At 42.6% G+C, this 22,212-nt stretch overlaps 1 protein-coding gene across 1 annotated transcript in view; it reads left to right on the top strand.

Annotated features, from left to right (window-relative positions):
• The window catches only part of LOC137435233 (uncharacterized), an 81,341-nt gene that overhangs the window by 54,193 nt on the left and 4,936 nt on the right, over positions 1-22,212 (top strand). The window contains exons 3-6 of the mRNA XM_068128842.2: positions 9,727-11,208; positions 11,455-11,662; positions 17,731-17,869; positions 19,396-19,465. Coding sequence (XP_067984943.2) covers positions 9,727-11,208; positions 11,455-11,662; positions 17,731-17,869; positions 19,396-19,465 — 1,899 coding nt within the window. The remainder of the gene's footprint in view (positions 1-9,726; positions 11,209-11,454; positions 11,663-17,730; positions 17,870-19,395; positions 19,466-22,212) is intronic.

Below are 22,212 nucleotides of genomic sequence, written 5' to 3' on the forward strand. Positions count from 1 at the left end.
GACCCCGATGCCAAACTGTCAAAAGCTTTTGAGATATCAAGGCCGACAACAAAGGATTCCCCAAAGTCTCTCAAAGAACACGCCCAGACATTTTAATGTAAGAAAGGATATCACTGGTAGATCTTGACTTGCAAAAGCCATATTGATGGTCAGATAGAAGACTGAGATTCAAGATGCTTGAGGAAATGGGAATTGAGAAGATATTTAAAGACTGGAAATAGTAGAAGTCAGAGAAATAGGACAGTAGTTGGAAGGGTTTGAACGATCACCCTTCTTTAACATAGGTTGCACGAAGGCATGTATCCAGGAAAGAGTTTGGGTTTTTAAACAAAAGTGAAACAAACGAGCATGCATGGGAGCAAGTTCTGAAGCACACTCCTTCAAGACACAAGGAGGAATGCCATCTTGTCCGTATGCCTTGCTTGTGTCCAGAGAGAGGAGTACGTTTTTGACTGCATGAAAAGAGATTATAGGGATGGACATATGATTGGTATGGGGTGCATCGGAGGGAGGTGGAATGTTAGAGTCATCCAGTGTGGAATTTGAGGAGAAAAGAGAACCAAAAAGATTTGCTTTATCATTCAGAGAGACAGCGATAGTATCATCTGAACGGAACAGCGAAGGAAAGGAAGAGCGACAGAAGTTGTTGGAGATACTTTTAGCTGCAGACCAGAAAGATCTACTAGTGGAAGAAGATGAGAGGTTGTCACATTTATTTTGGATAAAGGAATGGTTTGCCTCACAAATAAAATGTTTGCAATGATTTATAGCAGATATGAAAGCTGAATGTGAGTCGGAGGAAGAGTTTTTCCATGTCCGATATGCTGCATCTCTTGCACGAATGGCCACAGAGCAGAAATTATTGAACCTCGAGTTGGTTGGAGAGATACACTTGAAAGAGATGGGGATATAAGCCTCCATTCCTGCAACAATAACGTCAGCTATACGTTCAGCAGAGATAGAGGCATCGCCCGAGTAGAGGCAGTAGTCTTTCCAGGGAAATTCAGAGAAGAAGTTTCGTAAACCAGTCCAGTCAGCGCTATTGAAATGCCAATACTGGCGTTTAGTCAGAGCAGTCGGAGGAGGAGTGGTAAGTAAAGTGGTATTCACAAGATTGTGGTCAGAAGATCCAATTGGAGGTGAAATTGTGTAGCTGTAACACAACGGATTGGAGGTGAAGAACAAATCCAGAGTATTGGAAGAGTGGTCATGACGATTTGGGATATGGGTATGGTGGGTGATAATTTGTTCCAAATCATTGAGAATGGAAATTGTAAGAGCTTCAACTCCCCCAACATCCATGTGGGATGATTCCAACCACTCCCTGTGGTGTACATTGAAGTCTCCTAGATAGAGGAATTATGCTCGAGGGGGTTCGGATGTCATGGCCTCATGGCAGGAATTAAGATAGATCAACGAAAGCTGTGAAGTTTGTAGAGTTGGGAGAGCAGTAAGTGAAACAGAGAAAAATAGTAACGGTCGGGAGACAAATATTAAGCCAGTTGGCATCAAAGTTTGGAGATTCGAGGTCCACAAGGTGTACAGCAGGTGTGTTGATGTTGGAGTAGATACACACCTCCTTTGAAGTGGATTCGTGAGTAAAAGTTGTAGTTTTAAATGTTAAAGAAGTTAAGAAGAACGTCATGTGACAATTTGATCTCTGAGAGAAGCAATATATTAGGAGAGAACATGCCAGATGTTCACCAGAGGAAAGATTTGAAGAAAGACCACGAATGTTGGTGAAATTCATTGAAAAAGTCACGTTGATTCAACAGGCAAGGGTCTTGGGAGGGACCGATACAACTACTGCCCTCCCCCTCCCCCCCCCCCCCTCTCGTTGGCAGCTGAGCCAGGCAGGTCATCGGAGATTCTTCGCACCCCATAATGCCGGGAACTAGGGGCCATTAACTTTCAGACTTTTTCATATTTAATTGTGGCTGATGTGAGGAGATTAGAGGAAAGAGAAGTAAAGAAGAGAGAATGTAAAGGTGAGGAGTGAAAATGAGTAAGAAAAGTGTTTGATGAAAAGTGTGTGATGTTTGTTTGCAAGAGAAAGAGATTGAAGCTAGCCTGGTAGCTATAGTTTGAATGAGACAGAAAGAAAGTTCAGCAATCCTGACAAGGAGACTGTAAGATGGTTCTGGGCACCACTTTGATGCTCCTCGGTCAGAACGGTAGTACCACTCTGAGCGGTTGCTGTCTACAACCTACTACCTAAGAAACCGGTCCAACGATGTTTTGTTGGAGACACCATCTCCTTACTGGATGGATGTTTGCTCCCGAAGGGAGCTCATCCTCCCTTTGAGAGGTATTGTTTTTAGGCCTGCAGGGTGTTAGTCACCCTTCCCACTGGCGAGCCAGTGAGGGTAGTCGGTTTATTCGCCGACTACCCGACCATACGGTAGGTAGCACTGGGTTACATGGTACCAGTGGCAGTCAAAAGACTGACCTGAATAAAAACCCTTGGGTGTAGCCAGGAAAAGTTTGGAAATGATGGTATGTTCTTCGCATAAATTATTGAAAACCCAATGGTGTTTATGCTGCAGAATCCAAGGCCAGATCCACAGCTTCCCCTTGTTACTCCAAAGTCGTCGCCTCCACCTGCGTAGCAAAACACCAACATTTCTCCCAGTAAGATTTCAACCATGCCATCTTTTTGTTCTCGTGTTAGGGTACTGTATTTTGGCATGTGTAACTGTACTTTCAACACGCACCAGAAGGACCAATTTATTGATAGCCTTCTTGGCTTTCAACATGTGGCAAAATAACCAATCATTGCTCGCCTTCTTGGTTTCCTTGGCGCCAGTTATGACTGTCACTCCATTGGTGTTGGTTGGTGTGTCCAAGTGTGTCGTAGGCATGGCAACTTTGCACGATTCCCTACAATTATCCCATAACCGTCCGGATGCATCGCTTTGGAGGAAATTGGTTGGTGTGTGTTCAGCCTTCATTGCACTGAAGATGCAAGACAAAGAGGCAGCACATCAAAAGGTTAAATCTTGCATCTAAAAAGTCACTCATTGTTAGAGGTGCACGGTATTACCAGTAGTAGGGGTGTTTAATAAAAAAAAATCGTGCACTTTAATCTAAAGTTGAGGTTTTGGTTGGAGTTACCTTGGGTGATATGATTTCAAATTCTGCCTGGAGACGAGCTCAATGGCGGCCAAATCCAATATGGCCACCACGTGGCAAAGGCGTCATCATAACTCGTGTACTAAAAGTAGTAGAATCGCAAACAAAACGTCTAAATAGGGGTTGTCGTAGGCACGGAGTTCAGTCCTAATGTCATTTTGGCGATTATAGGTCAAGGGCATGTGTCAAGGTCGGTATTTGCCTAATATCGGTCTATTACCATTACCATGCCACATGGACTAAAAGTGGTAGAATCTCAAATAAAACATCTAAACGGGTTTTTGAGGGACGAGTCTGTTTTTTATGTCATTTTAGCGATTTGAGGTCAGTCATGTGTCAATGCCAAGATTGGTATTTACCTAATATTGGACTATTATCATACCACACCGACTAGATGTGGTAGAATTACAAATGAAACATCTAAATAGGGGTTTTCAAGGGTGACAACTCCGTTCTTTGTGTCATTTTGGCGATTTGAATTAAACACATAAGGTATCAGGAGTTATCATGGAGGTCTTTGCCATGTGGTGGCCATATTGGATTTGGCTGCCATCTTGGATACGGGTGAGAACTGAGCTTGTCTCCCAGCAGAATTAGAAATGTTATGACCTAAGGCAACTCCACCCAAAGCCTCGAAACTTTAGATAAAAGTGCACAATCGAATTATATTTGAGGATTAAGGGCCCCTACTGCAGTATACCCATTTTAATGCGATTTGCATTCTTGGCAATACGTATTCCAATACTTAAAAAAACATGTTTGAAACTACGCTAGCCATGCTTGAATGTGTTGCTAGGAAGTGACATCGTATACCTCAAATGCATGTGTAAAAACGCATGGCAACAGGCAATTTAACCACTTCATAGTCATGGACTACCATGACAATGAAGTGGTTAAAAAAAAAAAAATGAGGAAAGGCTGACGTTTGGAGTAGTTTTCGGTTAAATAAACAAAAGTGACAATAAAATTGAAGATGACGTTGGAGTTTGTTGCCATTGCAATGCCTTTATCATTATGCCGCAGACAACAAATTTAAATTCTTGCATCTGTTGACACCATCCACCTTTTTTCATTGTTTATATGCATAGTCGAAACCCCAACAGCAGGGCCGAAGACCAAGACAGGGAGGCGGACAAACAATGGGTGTGGGGAGGTATGTGGGGCAGAGGAGGATGCATGGGGTGGACAAGATGGATACAGGAGGAAAAACTGGAAATTTGGAAGGATGGCGGTTGGGATGTGGGAAGGGGTTAACTTTATCTGTCACATTCGCAGTCTGTTCACAAAGTCGGAGAGAAATGGCAAGAAAATGCATTCAGGTCGACAAACGTAGTCAAACGCTTAATCTCTCAGCCTACTGCAGGAAATTACTTCTTTTTTTCATCATTTATATTGACTCATTATTTATTAAGTCCTACCTGGAATTACTGGGAAAAAAATATGTATGAATAGGTTAGAACAACACATTTTAGACAGAATTCATGATCACAATGAAGCATGATTTGTGCCACAGTGCAAGCTCGTGTGTCGCAGTATACTGTATTGCAAAACAATTTGGCAAACCCAATGTCTACTCATTATTTGTGGAAATGGCAAGAGGCATTGCTGATCCAAATCTAATGAATGCCTCTGCTGCATCACCATCATTGTACCGTCAGGGCAGTAATTTGGAATTTGGTCAGGGGTGCCGACAATAGCTCGCCTACTCATAGCGAAACGCATCGTGGGTGTTTTGCATCCACCAATGAGTAGTGCTGGCAGATGGGTCCTCCGTCTTGATGTCCTTCCGGTGGACCGCGTGAACATTGACGACTTGGATGTGAAACATCAGGGTGACAGTTTTGATTTTTGTACTCGAGTTAACCAGCTCAAAGGCGATGTGCATGCTTCAAAGCTATCCTGCCAGCCCGGCCTCCTCATCCCTGCCATTAACCTTTCTGGAGCCTTTCAATTAACTTCCCCATCAGATGTTGAGAGGAGTGGCTTACGCGTGTTTAATAAATAACAAAAATAAGCCTGGCCCACTCTTTCCTAAATACCACCAGCAACCATATTTATTGCGACTGTGGATGTCCATGCTGATTAACTCACACCAGACCCACAAGCAAGCTTTACATTTGTATTGAATCTGTTGTGACTGGCTCCGTCTCCATTCTGGAAGGTTCTACTTGTGATATTTTACCTCCTTGATTCTTCAGCTTTTAGCATCTTATGGATCATCTGTACCCGGTCCAGCAATTTACGTCATGCGACGAGGCAACTGATGTGAAAAAGAAAGTGAAACCGGTGCCTTTTATAATACATGCAATTTTTTTTCTCCTTTCATGGCTCTCTACTTTGTATACTTTGTATACATGAAATTTGTATTTGTATACATGTATACATGAAAATTACATACTTTGTATACATGTATACATACTTTGTATACATGAAAATTTTCTATTGTATACATGAAAGCTCTCTACTTTCATGTCCATGGTATAGCTAGAACAGAACAGTACAGAATGGCCAGAACATAGTGGAGAAGTGTGGAATCGCACCAATAGCAGGTTATACGGGCATTTGCAGGAAGAATGTTTGATACAAGATGAAGGCACAACACATCTTCGTATCATTATAGTTTCATCTTCCTTTGTTATTTTTTTTTCTTTATAAACTTTTTTGAAGTTATTGGGACAAAGTGAGGTTCTTAAATCTCATATTATGTGCGTTTGTCTCCTGTGTTTGTAATTCATGTGAATATGCACGTTGTTCTCGTTCCTTTGTCCTGTGTGGTTTATGTGCAGTATCCACCAGGAGCCTTTAGCTTACAAAGAATGTATTCATTATGGTCTAAATTGTACTGAGAATCAGCAAAATTGAGGATTACCACTGAAAGTCCTGACAACGTGCATCCTTGTGTACGTGCGGGCGTGTTTACTCTAAATATACAATGGTGTAAACTTCAGCCTTTTTCCAGGTCCCCACATGTTTGTCTTTACAAAGTGTTCGAAGAACAAAAGTTCGCTTTGTCTAATAGAGTTTGCCAAAAACTCCCAACTAAGTTCCCCCAACCATGAAGGAGTAGTCCAATATTGGCGAAATTGGCACAGGTGATGGTATTTCCCGACGTAGTTTCCAGGCAGTGTCGTGCACTTTTCACATTGGTGGGTTAGACTTTGTTAAAACCGTTTAACTTGACCTGATATTACCTTGTTGGCTATAATAAAGATAACTGTTTAATTGTATGATACAAATAATTCGCACAATTCAAAAGAACCCAAATTTATTTCCAAGTTAATTACCGACGGCCTAATGGCTATAATTGTTGGCTATAATACAGATAACTGTTTAATTGTATGATACAAATAATTCGCACAATTCAAAAGAACCCAAATTTATTTCCAAGTTAATTACCGACGGCCTAATGGTTAAACCGGTGAAGCCTGGCTGGCTCTGTTTGTTTGTTGTTTGTCTGTCTGTTGTTGCTCTGTAAAGGCATTGTCTGTCTGTTGTTTCATGTCTGGCACGGAATTATCTTGATAGCCGTCAGAATAAGGGATGTACTAAGAGTAAATGTCAAATATTCAAATTTGTGCAAAGATGTCGGTTTGAAACTCCTCCCCTCTCCCTGGACGTAGGATTGCGGTGGACGTTTAAAGGGGAAGGCCCACAGGCGCTGCGTTGATTTGAACAGTCCCTTGGTATGAGCGTCGAGAACAAAGTGTAGATTCTACCACTGAGTCGGTGTGAGTGAAGTGTCCTGGCGTGCTGCAGAAGTGAGTTCAAGAAGTAGTGGAAGAGCCAGTTTGGAAGGATGACATGAGCTACTCAGCACCATACTTTGCACCAGCCTACTCTGAAAATGCAATCGCAGCGCGGCCATTACAAACCACATCTCCCATCCTCCATTGTCCTCTGTTGGTTTTGCGTGTCTGCAGCTCGAGCTTTCTTTGTTCGTATGCAAATCCCATGGTCCCTACCCATCTTCTGGTCATCACCAGACTTGTAATAACAGTAGTGCTTATTGGGATCTGTGTTGTTTCCAGGTCTCCTTGCTCTGGATTTGTGCTCTGGTTAGCACATTTTGTGTTTTCGTTGTTGTTGTTTTTTTTCCCCCTGTGCCACGTTTGTTTTATTGTCTTTGTTATTAAAATTGTAATCGTTAATGGAGGCATCTGCTTTCCACACCATCAGGGCAATTTAGAACAGTTTTGCGTTGTTGAGCTTCCTATTCCTACGCTTGGCTTTGAAATTAACCAATCGGCTATCATCACTCAGTTATCCTAGGCCATGTCCCAGAGGACAGGGCCTTGAAGCAGCTAGCTGAATTGGGCTATCTGACTTTCACGCGTTCACTGCTTCCACTTCATTCTATGAACTCGTGATTGAGACCATCGAGAAAGGTCAACTTGACAAGAGAAATGTAATGAGATTAAACAAGTGTGCAGCTTCGGCTTATCGATAGTTCATTGCGTGCTTCGATTATATTTTCATTTTAAATCCAAGACAGGGTGGTGAATGACATTTCCATAGTTGTCTGCATCTTTTGCAAGTACTGTCAGTCATCTGCTCTATGCTTTGTACAATGACAATATTTATATTTTCTGTGAAATGGCAAGATGTAGTAAATGTGAATATTGTCGAAATGTGACTTCCTACAATGAAATCCCGTGCAACTAATTTGGAGTATTTTTGTGTTCTGTTTTCTTTACGTAGGGTGTCCCTTAAATTGGTACTCATATTTAGTTCACCTGGAACGAAGTTCAGGGGAGCTCATACGTTGGCGTGTCGTCCGTCAATCCATAAACACTTGAAATTTCTCCGAAACCGCTGATGGGATTGCGACCAAATTTGGCAAAAATGATATTTGCTGTGTTGTGACTAAAGTTTGTTCACGGCATAAAAAAAAAAATTCTGGGTCTAAGGGGGTGTACCAGGGGTCAAAGTGGATCCAGGTTTTACCCTCCCCCCACCCCCTCCCCCCCAAAAAAATTTTTTTCCCCTCTGAAACGACATCCACTATTGCCATGAAACCTGACCACAACCTTCATCACCCGTGGTATACCAAAGTTTGTTCACGGCATTAAAAAAAATCTGGCCCTTTGGAGATCTATGGGGGGGGGGGTCTTGCTGGGTCAGGGGCTTGCCCCCCAAAACCCATATCAGCTTGCCCCCCAAAAAAGGTATTTGCTTTTTTTTTCAGAACCTAAACACACTTTTGATGAACCTTCACCACAACCTTCATCATCCGTGATGTACCAATGTTTGTTCAAGGCTTTGGAAAAGTTGAGGTCTGAGGTGTAACACGGGTCAGGAAGGGTGGGGGGAGGGGGGGGGGGTTCCCCCCAAAATAGGTATTTTTTTGTTTGTTTAAAGTCTTATGATTATGTTTGTGTGATTCTACATGCTGCCCTGTCTTCTAGCAACCATTGAAATGTGTTTAAAATACCTTTAGTCAGTGTATTGTACTGTTTATTCTACCAAGTGAACACCAGGGGGTATTGCCCCCTATGTTTTATTTATTGGCTACAACAAGCACGCACAATTTTCCAGTTTGATCCATTTATTGGCCCACATGATTCCTGGACCTTACTTCCTGTGATTTTCTTTTATTTTTGGTGGGGTTCCATCAAGGACAGAGTGCTGCCAGGATGGCCTAGAGTTATGCACACTCGCCTCTAAATTGTCTAGCTTGGGTTCAAATCCCGACCCAGCTATAAACTGTTATCCCAGTGTTTCACAGTCAGGGTGATTCAGAAATTAGTGCCGTCCCTTGGATGGACATTAAAAGGGCGTTCCGTCTGCTAGCATTCGTTTGTGGACGGTAAAGATCCCACGGTGTCCTTAGTGAAGGGTAAACGAGCTATCGGCGGAACCCTGGCCAAATAACAAATTCCTTCCCTAACCAGCAGAGGGCATTGCCTCAGCAGCACAGCCACACCCTCAGCCAATGATGCTACCCCGAAGTCTTGTGCTGCATACAAACAAAGAATAAGATCAAGGACAGAATTTATGCCACATGTACACAGTCCTCTGAGGAGCTGGACATTGCATCATTAATGCTGTTCGGTGCATATCCCGTGCCATCTGCACAAAGGTTATGGACAATTTAATTAATCTCCAGACATGTATTGAAATAGAAAGTGGACATGACTACTAAACAAAACTTCAACACATTCAAACATTATTCTAAACTGTTCCATATTCAACTGGAAAGTTGTGTACTTCTTTGTTGTATTTGATAAATATAACTGAGTACATATTTAAGGGACACTGTGTATAGATACGTTTCAATGTATGTTTTATTTATTTAAATAATTTGATTACAAATAATAAATTCTTCATTTCAATTGCTGGGTAACCATTTACTCAGATTGCGAAGTTCTTGCTTCATTGAGTCAAATTCCTTCACACAATAGACGACACAAAGTAGAACATTGAATGAAACAAATTATATTTTGCCATTAACATAAATACTTTGGTTTGTTTCATTGTCAAATAAAACGATCGGCAGTCTGCTGTAGTTAGTTTGTCATATTAATTTTGTAATTATGTCTAACTTTTAAATTTGTCACTTAAGCACAAGTTTTGTTGTTTTCCTTTTTTCACCAGGTATTCCTGCTGCCTCTGCTTGTGACGAGGACTTTGCCTCCTTTGTGATGGAGGAGCATCAAGATGATTCTAAACAGCAAAAGGGTTGGGAACCTGGATCTAGATACACTTATTGGGGTTCTGGTGGTGTATTTGAAACTGAATCATTTCAACCAGGAAAACAGGGCTTCATTGAAACAAAACAGCAGTTTGTTTCTAAACCGACTGACGTAGGTGTTCCAAAGGGCACTTTAGGGTCACTCGTAATCGATGAAAAACATTTTAGCGTGTCATCTGACCCCGGATCTTCAATGTCGCAGCCGGATGAGGTGGTTGTGCAGCCTGCAGTTGGATTTCCAAAAGAGATCGCAGCAGGCGATCCGGAATACAAAGAACGGCACCAGTATTCATCGCTATCCGAAAAACTCCAGGAAAAAGCACCATCATCTTCTCTATTTGAAGAATTTATGAGTCCCAGCGAATCAACTCAGGCGGATGACTTTGTTGATAAAACTATGACAATTTTGCCACAATCTGTCGAGCAAAATATCTCTGAGTGCGAGAGGCTGGTTGAGGTGCACAAGCCATCACATTCACTGTTGGATGAAATAGTTGTAGAGGATGTAAGGGAAATGACTAAATCTGTGTTTGCTGATGCACCATCGTCTCAGGGTGGTTCTATCTTGGACATCTTGAGTCTGAAGCAAAGTGCACCTTGCAAGAAGGATGACGAAAAACTTGTGATTCATGAGGATCCCAACTTCCCTGAAAAATTTACGCCCGACTTCCCCTCCACGAAACCAAAGCTCCAACCAGATCTCGCACAGACACATCAATCTCCGCCTCCATTTTATTTGGATGATGTTTCTGAAGAATCACGATTGCATCATCGGATGGACGATATATTTGCAAAACCCATATCAGAAGATTGGCGAGAAGACTATTCTGAAACAAAGTCGTCAGATTCACTTCTGGCCATCTCGAGAAAGCCCGTGGTCTCTGAAGGTCTCAACAAGGAGCCTAGTGACCTGCCTAATGTAAAAAATGCATTGTCTGCTTTGCCGTCATCAGTTATCTTGCCAAAAGAAGAATCTTTAGTAACATCATCCCTTGAAGATAAAAAATCTGATAAGTTGTTCTACACTGTAAAGGAGGATCCAACCTTAGCAGTGAAACTAATGGAAGAACCCCAGGAAAGGTGGGAAGAAACAACCACTGACCTTCCTGGAGAAGATCTGATGATTGATGAGGAAATGGCAGCATTGACCATAAATATTCCCAAGGCAGATGATGCGAGCTCAACCCGTAGCTCCCAGCCATCACCTTCCGATCCCGACTTTGTTCCACCTACAGTAATCATCGAAGGCCCGACTGAGGAGCCTCATTATGATGAGCCTCAACTACCCGTGGAAATTGGTGCTGAATTGGAGACCGGCAGCATGTTGCGGAAAAGGGTTATTCGGCCCACACCATGGATGATGTCCCACATCAAACGCAAGACTGGTGAGTGCCATTGTTGGTTTGTGCATCACTTTTCTATTTGCATCTTGCGATGTGTGCTATTTTAAGCATTGTCCATTCCTGTGTAGGGTTGAGTTCCAATTTTTTCTGCATGCAGTTTTTTTGCCATTGATATGATTTGGTGCTGAAGTGGCAGGACTGACTCAAAGATGAGCAGAATATTCTCTGCAAACAATATCCAGGTCACAGTGTGATTGATGTTCATCGCTCTTTCCCACTTGAATGCAGTACAAGACCTCGTTTACTGGAGTGACGTGCACTCCTCAGCAATTGTTTTTGGTGCTTTGCTGTTTATTCTAATTACTTTGAGCACATTCAGCATCCTGTCTGTAATCGGATACACTGGCCTGGCCATTCTGGGTGTAACGATTCCTTGGCGAATGGCACGTGGTGTGGCATGTGCCATGCAGAAACGAGCAGATGGACACCCGTTCCGGTGAGACTCCTGTGCAGGGTGTAAACATACATGTAATGCACAGTCCTTTGCTGAGGACTTTGAGCAGCTGCTTGCACTAACAGTTGTGCACATTTGATCCCTCTGTTTCATATGAGGATAGACTGACTTTTACAATGGGGGAGAGAAAAAAAGCACCTGCTGCAAATTATTGATATATATATATAATATATATATATATATCTTGATAATTTTATGGGTGAGGTGGGGGAGGGCAGTAGCAAGTAATCAACCTCCCATTTTGATATCGACAGTGGAGCGAACTAGAAATCCTACACCATACCGACTTCCATATAAATGTTGCTGTTCTGCACAAACTGGCCCGCATCATGGGGACAGCCAACGGATCCTCCAGGAGCAGCCTGCAAATGCATCGCTATGGCTTAGGCTTCAAGTTTGGCTGCTTCACAGCCTCAACTGACTGTCCTATAGTTTAGGTTTACCCACCAAATCTTTTACGACTTCATCACTGTGGTCTTAACTATTCGACCTGTTGCTCCGTGCAGGTTGTAACACATTTCTCATTTACCAATCCTGCTCATCGCTTCACTGACGGATTTAATCAAAAGACAGACATTGGCATTTCTAAACCACATGTTCACCTCAATCCCCCCTCCCACCACCGATTCACCCCAACCTTGAAAGATGGCAAAACGTTACACCAAGATTAACCTAATATCAAATTTTGAGTAAAATAATTTTTTCCCCCATGTTTACCCCTGTGACCCTAAGTCCCCACCCTCTGAGGCTTGAACCAGGGGTCGAATCCAAAAGGTTGTTACATATTTAATGCGTCCCCTCAATGTTGATCGCAGATACAAAATTTCATTAAAATGTGCCCATAATTGCATTTTTGGTATTTGACCCGATTGACCCCACCACAGGGGACAGGGCCAAAAATTATACTGCTCTCGCACCTTTTTGCCATGTGATCATAACGACCAAGTTCAGTGAATTTCTGCACAACCATTTAGGAAGCGACGGTGTAATGGACAGACAGATTGAGCCAATTACATTCATGAAAAATACGAAATTCGAAATTATAAGACTGAATGATCCTTCAGACCATTGAGTAGAATGGCTGTATCAGGTTTCGGAGCAATCGGTTGGTAAATAAGGGATTAGTAGGGATCCAAAGTTTCAGGAGGTAACTGCCCCAACTCTGGGACCCCCCCCCCCCCCCCCCCATGATCCAAAATCGAAAAACATGAAATCAGAAAATGTAAGACTGAACAAACCTGCAGACCATCGGGTAGAAGGGCTGTAACAGGTTTCAGAGCAATCCCTTGTTAAATAATGGACATTCCTGGATCCAAAGTTTGGGGGGGGGGGTGTAAACCCCGTTTGGGAGCCACCATGATCTGAAATCGAAGCCTGAGCGATTATGTGGGCTACTATCTTGTATTTATGTGTCAAGTTTCATAAGAATCAGCCGGGTTATAAGGGAGGAGCTGCAAAAATAGCAAAATGTTGATGGATGGACAGACATCCAGACATCACGCCCCATTTTATAGGTTTATGTCTTCGACAATCAAAATGAGGTGACCTAAAAAGTAAATGATTTGGCAAACAGACTGCAGTAGGGTGAAAAGACGTGAACGACTGGGATTCGTTAAAAAATAAACTAGGGACACCCCGTGACAGAAGCAAAAATAGCATCCCTCTTCCCCCCCCCCCCCCCCCCCGAGTGGGCTGATGGTAACCTCTTGAGGCCGAGAGGAGTGAGATAATTGTCTTTACCCTGTCTGCCTGCCTGGCAGTCAAACAAAGTTGAAAATCATTCCAAACAGGAACCTTACTCTTTTTAAAGACGTCATAAAGGACACATACTCATACAACAGTTATGAATAACTAATGTAACGTGTTGCATATGGTGATGTAATGGACACTGAAAAATGGTGGTGAAACCCAGATTTTTATTTATTTATTTATACACCTTAAGGTGTATAAATAGTTGATGATGGTGAAAATGATGATTGGAAAGCTCTTGGTGAACGTCATCGCGGGATATGCTCCGCAGGTTGGTCGAAGCGATGAAGAGAAGGACAAGGTCTGGTGTGCGATAGAGAAGCTGATGGAAAACGTGAAAGATGAGGAAGTTGTTGTGGTAGGGGAGGAGACCTAAATGGACATGTGGGAAGGAGTATGGATGGTTTTGACGGAGTTCATGGGGGTTACGGATATGGTGTGAGAAATGGAGAAGGTGAAAGGATTTTGGAGTTTGCTGATGGAGCTGATTTGTTGATTTGTAATACTCAGTTCCAGAAACAGGATAATAAGCTTGTTACATACACGTCAGGTGGGTCGACGACAACCGTTGACTACCTGATGGTGGGTAGGCGAGATAGGGGGCACCTCCGGGACACAAAGGTGATCCCGGGGGAGGAGGCTGTTTCACAGCACCACCTGGTTGTCTGCGACATAAGGGTGAAAGGTGCGAGGAGAGCTCGGCGGGTGAAGTACCAACCGAGAATGAAGGTGTGGAGGTTGAAAAGAGGTGACAGTAAGGGAGGCATTAAAAGAGAGGCTGAGTAGGGTCGAGGATGATGTGGTTGAGCTTGAAAGTGGTTGGATGTCGATGAAAGCTAGTCTATTGGGAGCCGTTGGTGAGGTATGTGGATGGACAAAAGGACCACCGAGGCACTCGGAAACATGGTGGTGGGATGATGAAGTTGGAAAGAGGATTGACGAGAAGAGGAAGAAGTTCAAGGAGTGGCAGAAGGCGAAGGGTACGGGAGCAGAAACAGCAGAGCATGAAAGTTATAAGGCAGCCAGGAAGGCTGCAAAGAAAGAGGTAGCAAAGGCGCAGGAGGCATGTAGGAAAATGTTCGGAGAACGCTTGGATTCGGAAGAGGGTCAGAAAGCAGTATTCAGGATTGCAAAGCAGATAGCGAAAGAGAGGTGTGATGTGATGGGGGTGAGTTGCTTGAAGGATGAAGTGGGACAAATCGTTGCCGACCCAGATGGAATTAAAAGAAGATCGAAAAGATATATGGAAATGCTGTTGAATACAGAGAATGAATGGGATGGCAACATAGAGAGTAACCCAGTTTTAGGACCGGCAGAGAAGATAACTGAGAAGGAAGTTGAGGAAGCGATAAAAGCAATGAAGGGTAGAAAAGCGGGAGGGCCGACGGGAGTTGTGGGAGATATGTTGAAGGCAGCAGGAAGTTGGGGTGTGAAGAGAATGACAGAGAGCTGTAATCTGGTGGTGAAAGAAGGCCGCATTCCAGTGGATTGGGAACTGAGTACCCTCGTCCCTCTATACAAGTGGAAAGGTGACCCTCTGGAGTGTGGCTCGTACCGAGCGATAAAGTTATTGGAGCATGGAATGAAGGTGTTGGAGAGGAGGATAAGGAAGAAAGTGAAGATCGACGAAATGCAGTTTGGATTCATGCCAGGAAGAGGAACGACAGACGTGCTTTTCATTGTGAGGCAGTTGCAGGAGAAGTACATGGAGAAGAGGAAGAAGTTGTTTCTTGGGTTTGTTGATCTGGAGAAAGCATTCGATCGGGTTCCACGCAAAGTATTGACATGGGCATTGAGGAAGTTAGGAGTGGAGGAATGGTTGATCAGAGTAGTGATGGCAATGTACAAAAGAGCGCGCACAGCTGTAAGGACGAAGGACGGGAACAGTGGTGAGTTTGAGGTGAAGGTGGGAGTGGAACAGGGGTCAGTACTAAGTCCACTACTATTTGTAGCTGTGATGGAGGTGCTGGCTCAGAACGTAAAGGAGGGTTTACCATTGGAGTTGTTGTATGCAGATGATCTGGTGTTGATTGCGGAAAGTATGGATGGACTGAAGGAAAAGATGAACAAGTGGAAGGAATGTATGGAGACAAAAGGTCTGAAGGTGAATATCGGAAAGACGAAGGTGATGGCAAGTGGTAAAGCATGTGGTGAGGTGGAAAGAACTGGGAAGTGGCCCTGTGCTGTGTGTAGGAAGGGTGTCGGAGTGAACTCCATTCAATGTACAATGTGCGCTGAGTGGGTTCATCAAAAATGTAGTGGTCTGAGAGGGTCATTAACCAGTGTGGCAGCTACATTCAAGTGTAAGGTGTGCACAGAGGGAGTTGCAGATGGAGGAAATGTTGAGTTGGATCTTGGAGACGGCGTGAAGCTGGAAGGTGTGAAAACATTTTGCTACCTCGGAGACATGCTGAATGGAGAAGGTGGATCAGACTCGGCAACGGTTGCTCGAGTGAGATGTGCATGGAAGAAGTTTCGGGAATTGAGTGGCATGCTGATGATGAGGGGAGTGTCGTTGAAGCTGAAGGGAAAGGTGTATGCTGCATGTGTGAGAAGTGTTATGATTTATGGGAGCGAGACATGGGTAATGAACGTAGAGCAGCAACGAAGGTTGGAAAGGGTGGAAATGCGAATGGTTCGACGGATGTGCGGAGTATCGTTGAGAGAGAGGAAGACAAATGATGAATTGCGAAAGATGATGGGAATAGAGCCTGTGATTGATGTTGTGAAGAGGAACAGGTTGAGATGGGTTGGTCATGTGTTGAGGAAGGATGAAAGTGACTGGTTGAGAAGAGTGATGGAAATGAATGTAGAAGGAAGTAGAAGACGGGGAAGACCGAGAAAGACTTGGCTAAAGATGGTGGAAGAAGAAATGAGGGCAAGGGGGTTAACAAGGAGAGATGCAGAAAATAGGGCAAAATGGAGAAGATTGTCATGGGGACCGCAAGGCTAACCCCCGCTCTAGCAGGGAAAATGGCCTTTAAAATGCATGTTGTTGTTGTTGTATACACCTTTAAACCTCTATTTAAATTGAATTATATACTTGAAGACTGTAGAAAACAAATCATCTTCTTAATACTTGCAAGAACCATGCTATATATCGATATATACATGAGGGCGTGGCATGTGAATCAAGGTAAAGAGGCCGCTATGATTGCGATGTCCGATGCTGATTGACGCTGCTTTCGATGGTGATCAATATAAAGCCTTCATGTCCTAAATTGCGACAACGTGTTGTTGTTAATTAAACCTTTACTTGAAATGTGATAGAAATAAGTGCCAAACTTGCTAAAAATGAGTTTTTTTCAATCATATAGTTTTATATTTAATTATTTGTACAAAACTGTATGAGGTTGCAATCATATAGTTTTATATTTAATTATCTGTACAAAACTGTATGAATTGCATGTATGAAACCATAATTATAATAAAATAATAACTCAAAGTTAACTATATTTTATGTTCTTAATAGGTCGCTCATTCCTGAAAATATATAGCACCAAAATAACTGTTTGGACAAATTTTAAGTAACAAAAATGTATTTTTTTTAAGTCCCTATTTTCCTCGTTACCCCCCTATGTTTGTGGATTTGCGGTCCACGTGAATTTTAAAAAGAATGGCAAGGCCCTCCTGTATGTATATACTTGAACACTGTGTGGGATATCATGTTCAATGAACTCTCTAGTTGGAGCAGTTTTTTTTTTATTTTTATTTATTTATTTATTTATCCCAGCGACAAGCTGTACCTACCGACACTGCCAGTGACATTCCCCATTTCTACAACCAATGGTCCAGACTATGTAAAGTCAGTGAAATGACATTTGAGACGTGTAGCCTTTTACTACCGTTGTCGAGGTGATGACCAATGTCTGCTTCTTTTGCTGCTGGACTTGACCCACGTCTAACTAATCTGTTACAAGTAACTAGCTTTTTCTGGCCATGGAATACGCGTATGACAAATGTTTGCTTTTTTCTGTGTGGTTTCCAAGATTCATCAAGGTTATAGCACCCCGCTCCATTCCAAATCATATTTAGCTCCCACTTCTTTTGATTCTCCAAATGCTTAAATTCAACATATATTTCTGCTATTTTTAAAACTTATTGCCAAGCACTTCCTTCACCCTTTTTGCAGAACTAAAGTCCTTGTCATTATGATGAGCTGAAATGATCTGCTGGAGTTCGCTAAATTACACTTTCCATTATGATAAAATTGTAGTGTGTTTTGACCCCACGATCGCACAACTCAAATTTTAAGCATTAAAGGATTGAGTTGCTTAATGCAGCATTGTGCTCTTCCACAGGGCCTACCTGGATGCAAGTATCACGCTGAACAATGAGCAGCTGATGTCGCTGCTGGAGCCAGTGCGCATGCGCGGCAACACCACGACCCATGAGCTACTGCGGCTTGTCCTTGTCTATGACATTGTGGACTCAATCAAGGCAAGAACACTGTCTCACCAGAATTTGTACTTCACTTTTTTTGTATTCATGCTCGATTTTGAAAGATAGTGTGGCTTTACTCACCACACTTCTATTCACCACACTTCTATTCACCACACTTCTATTCACCACACTTCTATTCACCACACTTCTATTCACCACACTTATATTCACCACACTTATATTCACCACACTTATATTCACCACACAGACAGCTATAAACACTTATACTTTACTTGGCATACAAATACAAATACAACTTTGTCTGGGGGGTAACATAGGCTATGTGGACGCAGCCTTATGCGGGAGTCTGGGGGGCCGGGGGAGGGGCGTAAATTCTCCATGTAAATGTGTACCGTGTTGCGCCACCTGGTGATGGCGGCAGACGGTATTACAATTTCCTTTTTTTTACCTGGGCAACACTGAGGTTAGAGGGTATTACAATTTCCCTTTTTTACCTAGGCAACACTGAGGTTAAAGCACTCTTTGCATGGGCAAATTTTTTTCTCCTTCCCCCCCCTCCCCCCCCAAAAATGGAGGGGCCTGTCAAAGCGAATCCCCCCCCCCCCCAATATGTATATGTAGTATTTCTTTCCTCTCACTCTCTCCTCACCTCCCCCTCCCCACCCCCTTCCACTCCACCCACTCCATTCCTTACCCCTCCCTCTCCTGCTTATCTCCCACCCCCTTCCACTCCACCCACTCCCTTCCTTACCCCTCCCTCTCCTGCTTATCTCCCCTCCCCCTCCCCCCCCCCCCCTGGGTACTCCTGCTAGTATATATATATATATATATATTACATGTTAAAATGTAACATGGTTTTGTAAAATGTAACATGGTTCTGCTAGTATATATATATATATATTACATGTTAAAATGTAACATGGTTTTGTAAAATGTAACATGGTTCTGCTAGTATATATATATATATATTACATGTTAAAATGTAACATGGTTTTGTAAAATGTAACATGGTTCTCCCCTCCCCCCCCCCCCCCCCCCCAAAAAAAAGTACATGGTAAATCTATGACACATCCATCTTGGTTCTAAGGCCAAAGCTGATGGTCATAAAAAAAACATGCATCCCAGCTCACAGAACCAGAATGCATGGTCATAGGCCATGGCATAAACATTTCTGTTTGGGGACAACAGGCTTTCCTCAGCATCGAGCATACTTCCCCTGAGAGTAGAGCTAGAAAACCATTCCATGGCAATTATAAATCGGTGGCCCGGCCCCTCTTCACTGGAATGGTGATTGGGAACCCATGTGCCACATCAGGAGTCCTGACCCTGACCAACAAAGGGTGATTGCCACATGTCCACCCTGTTTAGGCATCAATTACACAGTTAATGAGGATTTTTGAATTCGAGTTGGGAAATAAGATGAAGTTAAAATGGAACTTCTTTCCAGTCTGAAAGAACTGTCCACTGCCACACTGCTCACCGCAGCATCACTCGGCTTACAAAGACTTTCTGGCCATGTTGTTGTTTCTTTTGTGTGCATTTATCTTGTGTTCTGCCTCCAGTTCCTACTGATCTTATGGCTCACAACATACATCGGAGCCTTTTTCAACGCTTTGACTCTACTCATACTCGGTACAATTTTACTTTTCCATTTTTTGGCTTTTAAGGAGTATTACCTATTAGGTTTTCATATTAAAAAATATGTAAATATTGATTGAATGGTTAGTTAGTGCACTATCATTCTTGCTACCTTGTTCCTCATTCATTTTCCAGCGATGACAGGATGGCCTAGAGGTACGCACACTCGCCTCTAAGCTGTCTAGCCTGGGTTTGAATCCAGACCCAGCTACAAACTGTCATCGTGCTCGGTGTTTCACAGATGGCGATTCCTTAATGTGTGTGCCGTCCCTCGGATGGACATAAAACAGGTGTCCTGTCTGCCAGAATTCGTTGGTGGACGTTAAAGATCCCATGGTGTCCTTCGCAAAGAGTAGACGAGCCATTGCCGGCACCATGGCCAAATAACAAATTCCTGCCCCCAACCAGCAGAGGGCATTGGATCAGCGGTGCAGCCGCTCCCTCAGCCAATGATGCTACCCCATAGCCTTGTGCTGCATACGAACAAAGACAATTAATTGAACACCATTACCTATATTTCATATTCCGATTCATAGCCACCAGGGGGTGCTGCATAATTAAAGCAATTTTTAAGTTGTAAATATACACATAAAGCTGTTCTTTTTATCTGTTACTAGTGGGGTATGCTTACACATCATGTAAGCAATAACAAACCGTGCTCTGTATGTAGGTACATAATGAATAGTTTATTATAGGCGAGCATCACCGACCATACCTCTGCCTCCGCCAGTAGAGATCATGCCTCCGCCTGGTTGGCCATATCACTCAATGGTGAAGAATCACTTTAAAATTCTACTAGCTGGATTCGGATCCGGATCTTCACCAAAATTGAATCGATTCTTCCTTGTCACACACACAACCTGTCCAAAAAGTTGCGGCCAAATCCATCCATAACTTTTTGAGATATCCTGCTATGTATCGTTTTGGCCCCATCCCCAAATGGTGAAGAATCACTTTAAAAATTATAGTAGCCGAATCCGGATCTTCACCAAAATCGAATCATTTTGTCAGTGTCACATATGCTACATCTCTGCCAAATTTCGTCCGAATCTGTCCACAACTTTGAGATATTTTGTTCACAAACGGACAGACAGACAGGGGTGAAAACATAACCTCCATCCACCTTTGGTGGCGGAGGGAATAAAAAATTTCAAAGGTTTGATATTGATTGAGGTTTTTTTTTTTTTTTTAAACAGACGTGTTTATGGTTGTTTTGAACCTAAATTTTCATTTATGGAAGCTTTTCTTTTTTTCATTTACGGACATGTTTATTTCACAGTTTACAGTTGTAAAAATTACAATTTTCAAATGCTAGACATAGATTAAGGTTTTGTTTGTTTGTTTTTTACATATGCGTTTATGGGTTTTTTAATGTAAATTTTCATTTGCGGACCCTTTCCAACGGTTCTGGGATTTTCCCGGTGTACCGGCTTTAATGTCCATCGGCACGCCAAATTTCAGATTTCTACGACGCACTTTGGCGATGTGTCAACCTGTTAAACCACCCCACCCCTCTAAACTACGACACCCAGAAGGTACCGGACATTAATATCAGTCAGTGGTTAGAAAGATTTATATATTAGTTATGTACACTTACATTTGCCAAGAGAAACTTCTGTAGGCAAAATAATTTTAGGCATTCCCTTAGCAAACCAAGTATATATAATACCTATTTGAGTCCATATTGAACTTGGTAACAACACATTGGGAACACTTCCAGGGCCAAGCAACATTGGTTGAGCTTTACTATTATAGTCGGATCCGGATCTCTTAACATTGGTTCAAGTAAAGTAAAGATCAAGTAAAGCTCTTCACATTGGTAGAACTTTACTATTAGCACTTCCAGTGCCATGCAACATTGGTTTAAAACCGTTTTAAAAAACTTAAACCATGGAACCTGTTCATAAATAAACAAGGTATCATTAATGAGGAGAAGAAGAAGAAGAAGAAGAAGAAAGTGCAATGCCGCTTTTGTTGCCCACCCAAAGTGAGATGAAAAGGTTTTCTTTGACTTATAAACAAAGGATAGTTGTGATGCAAGATTACGAGGCAAATCATCTTTACGAAACTAATCGGAGCTCCTACCATGCAGTCGTAGGGGGTCGGAGAAAGCAATAACTGGAGTATTTGTGGAAGGGACTTGCAGTTCAGCAGCGTGTTTTCAAGAATCTTGCCCAATCAAGCAAAGATGCTGTGCGAGCTACCAATGTCATGGCTCATAAAATTGCAAAGTGCAAGCAATTTGGTGAGTGTGAGTTTATTAAAGAGTATGAAGTTGGTAGATTATAGAATGCCCAGAACAAAATGGCCACATTCTGTGAAGTCAGCTAGTCTAAATTGACAATCTCATGCCGAGTAAGAAGACATTGGTAATGATCTTCGAAAGTTTGGAAGCAAGCTGACAATTTTCCATATCATTAAATGAGAGCACTGACATCGGTGATACCGCTAAGCTCATTTTTTTTTGGGAGAGTGACCAAAGACTGAAATTGGAGGAACTATGTGCATGTTATTTCAAGTCTAAAAGACTGAATGAGAATGAGAGGATTCAACATCTTTGATGCTCTATTAATTTGATGCAAGTAGCGTGCAGGTGTCATGATGGACGTCACACCCTTTATGATCAGAGGAAAAACATGTATTGTGGCACTCTTAAACAGGGAAGTTACTGAAGATTGAGGAAGCATGTCATGATTGCTCATTGGTCATGTGTGTGAACTTCAAGACCATAGGCCTGAATC

The sequence above is a fragment of the Myxine glutinosa genome, chromosome 9 (genome assembly GCF_964187855.1).
Source record: "Myxine glutinosa chromosome 9, kmMyxGlut1.1, whole genome shotgun sequence".
Taxonomy (NCBI): Eukaryota; Metazoa; Chordata; class Myxini; order Myxiniformes; family Myxinidae; genus Myxine; species Myxine glutinosa.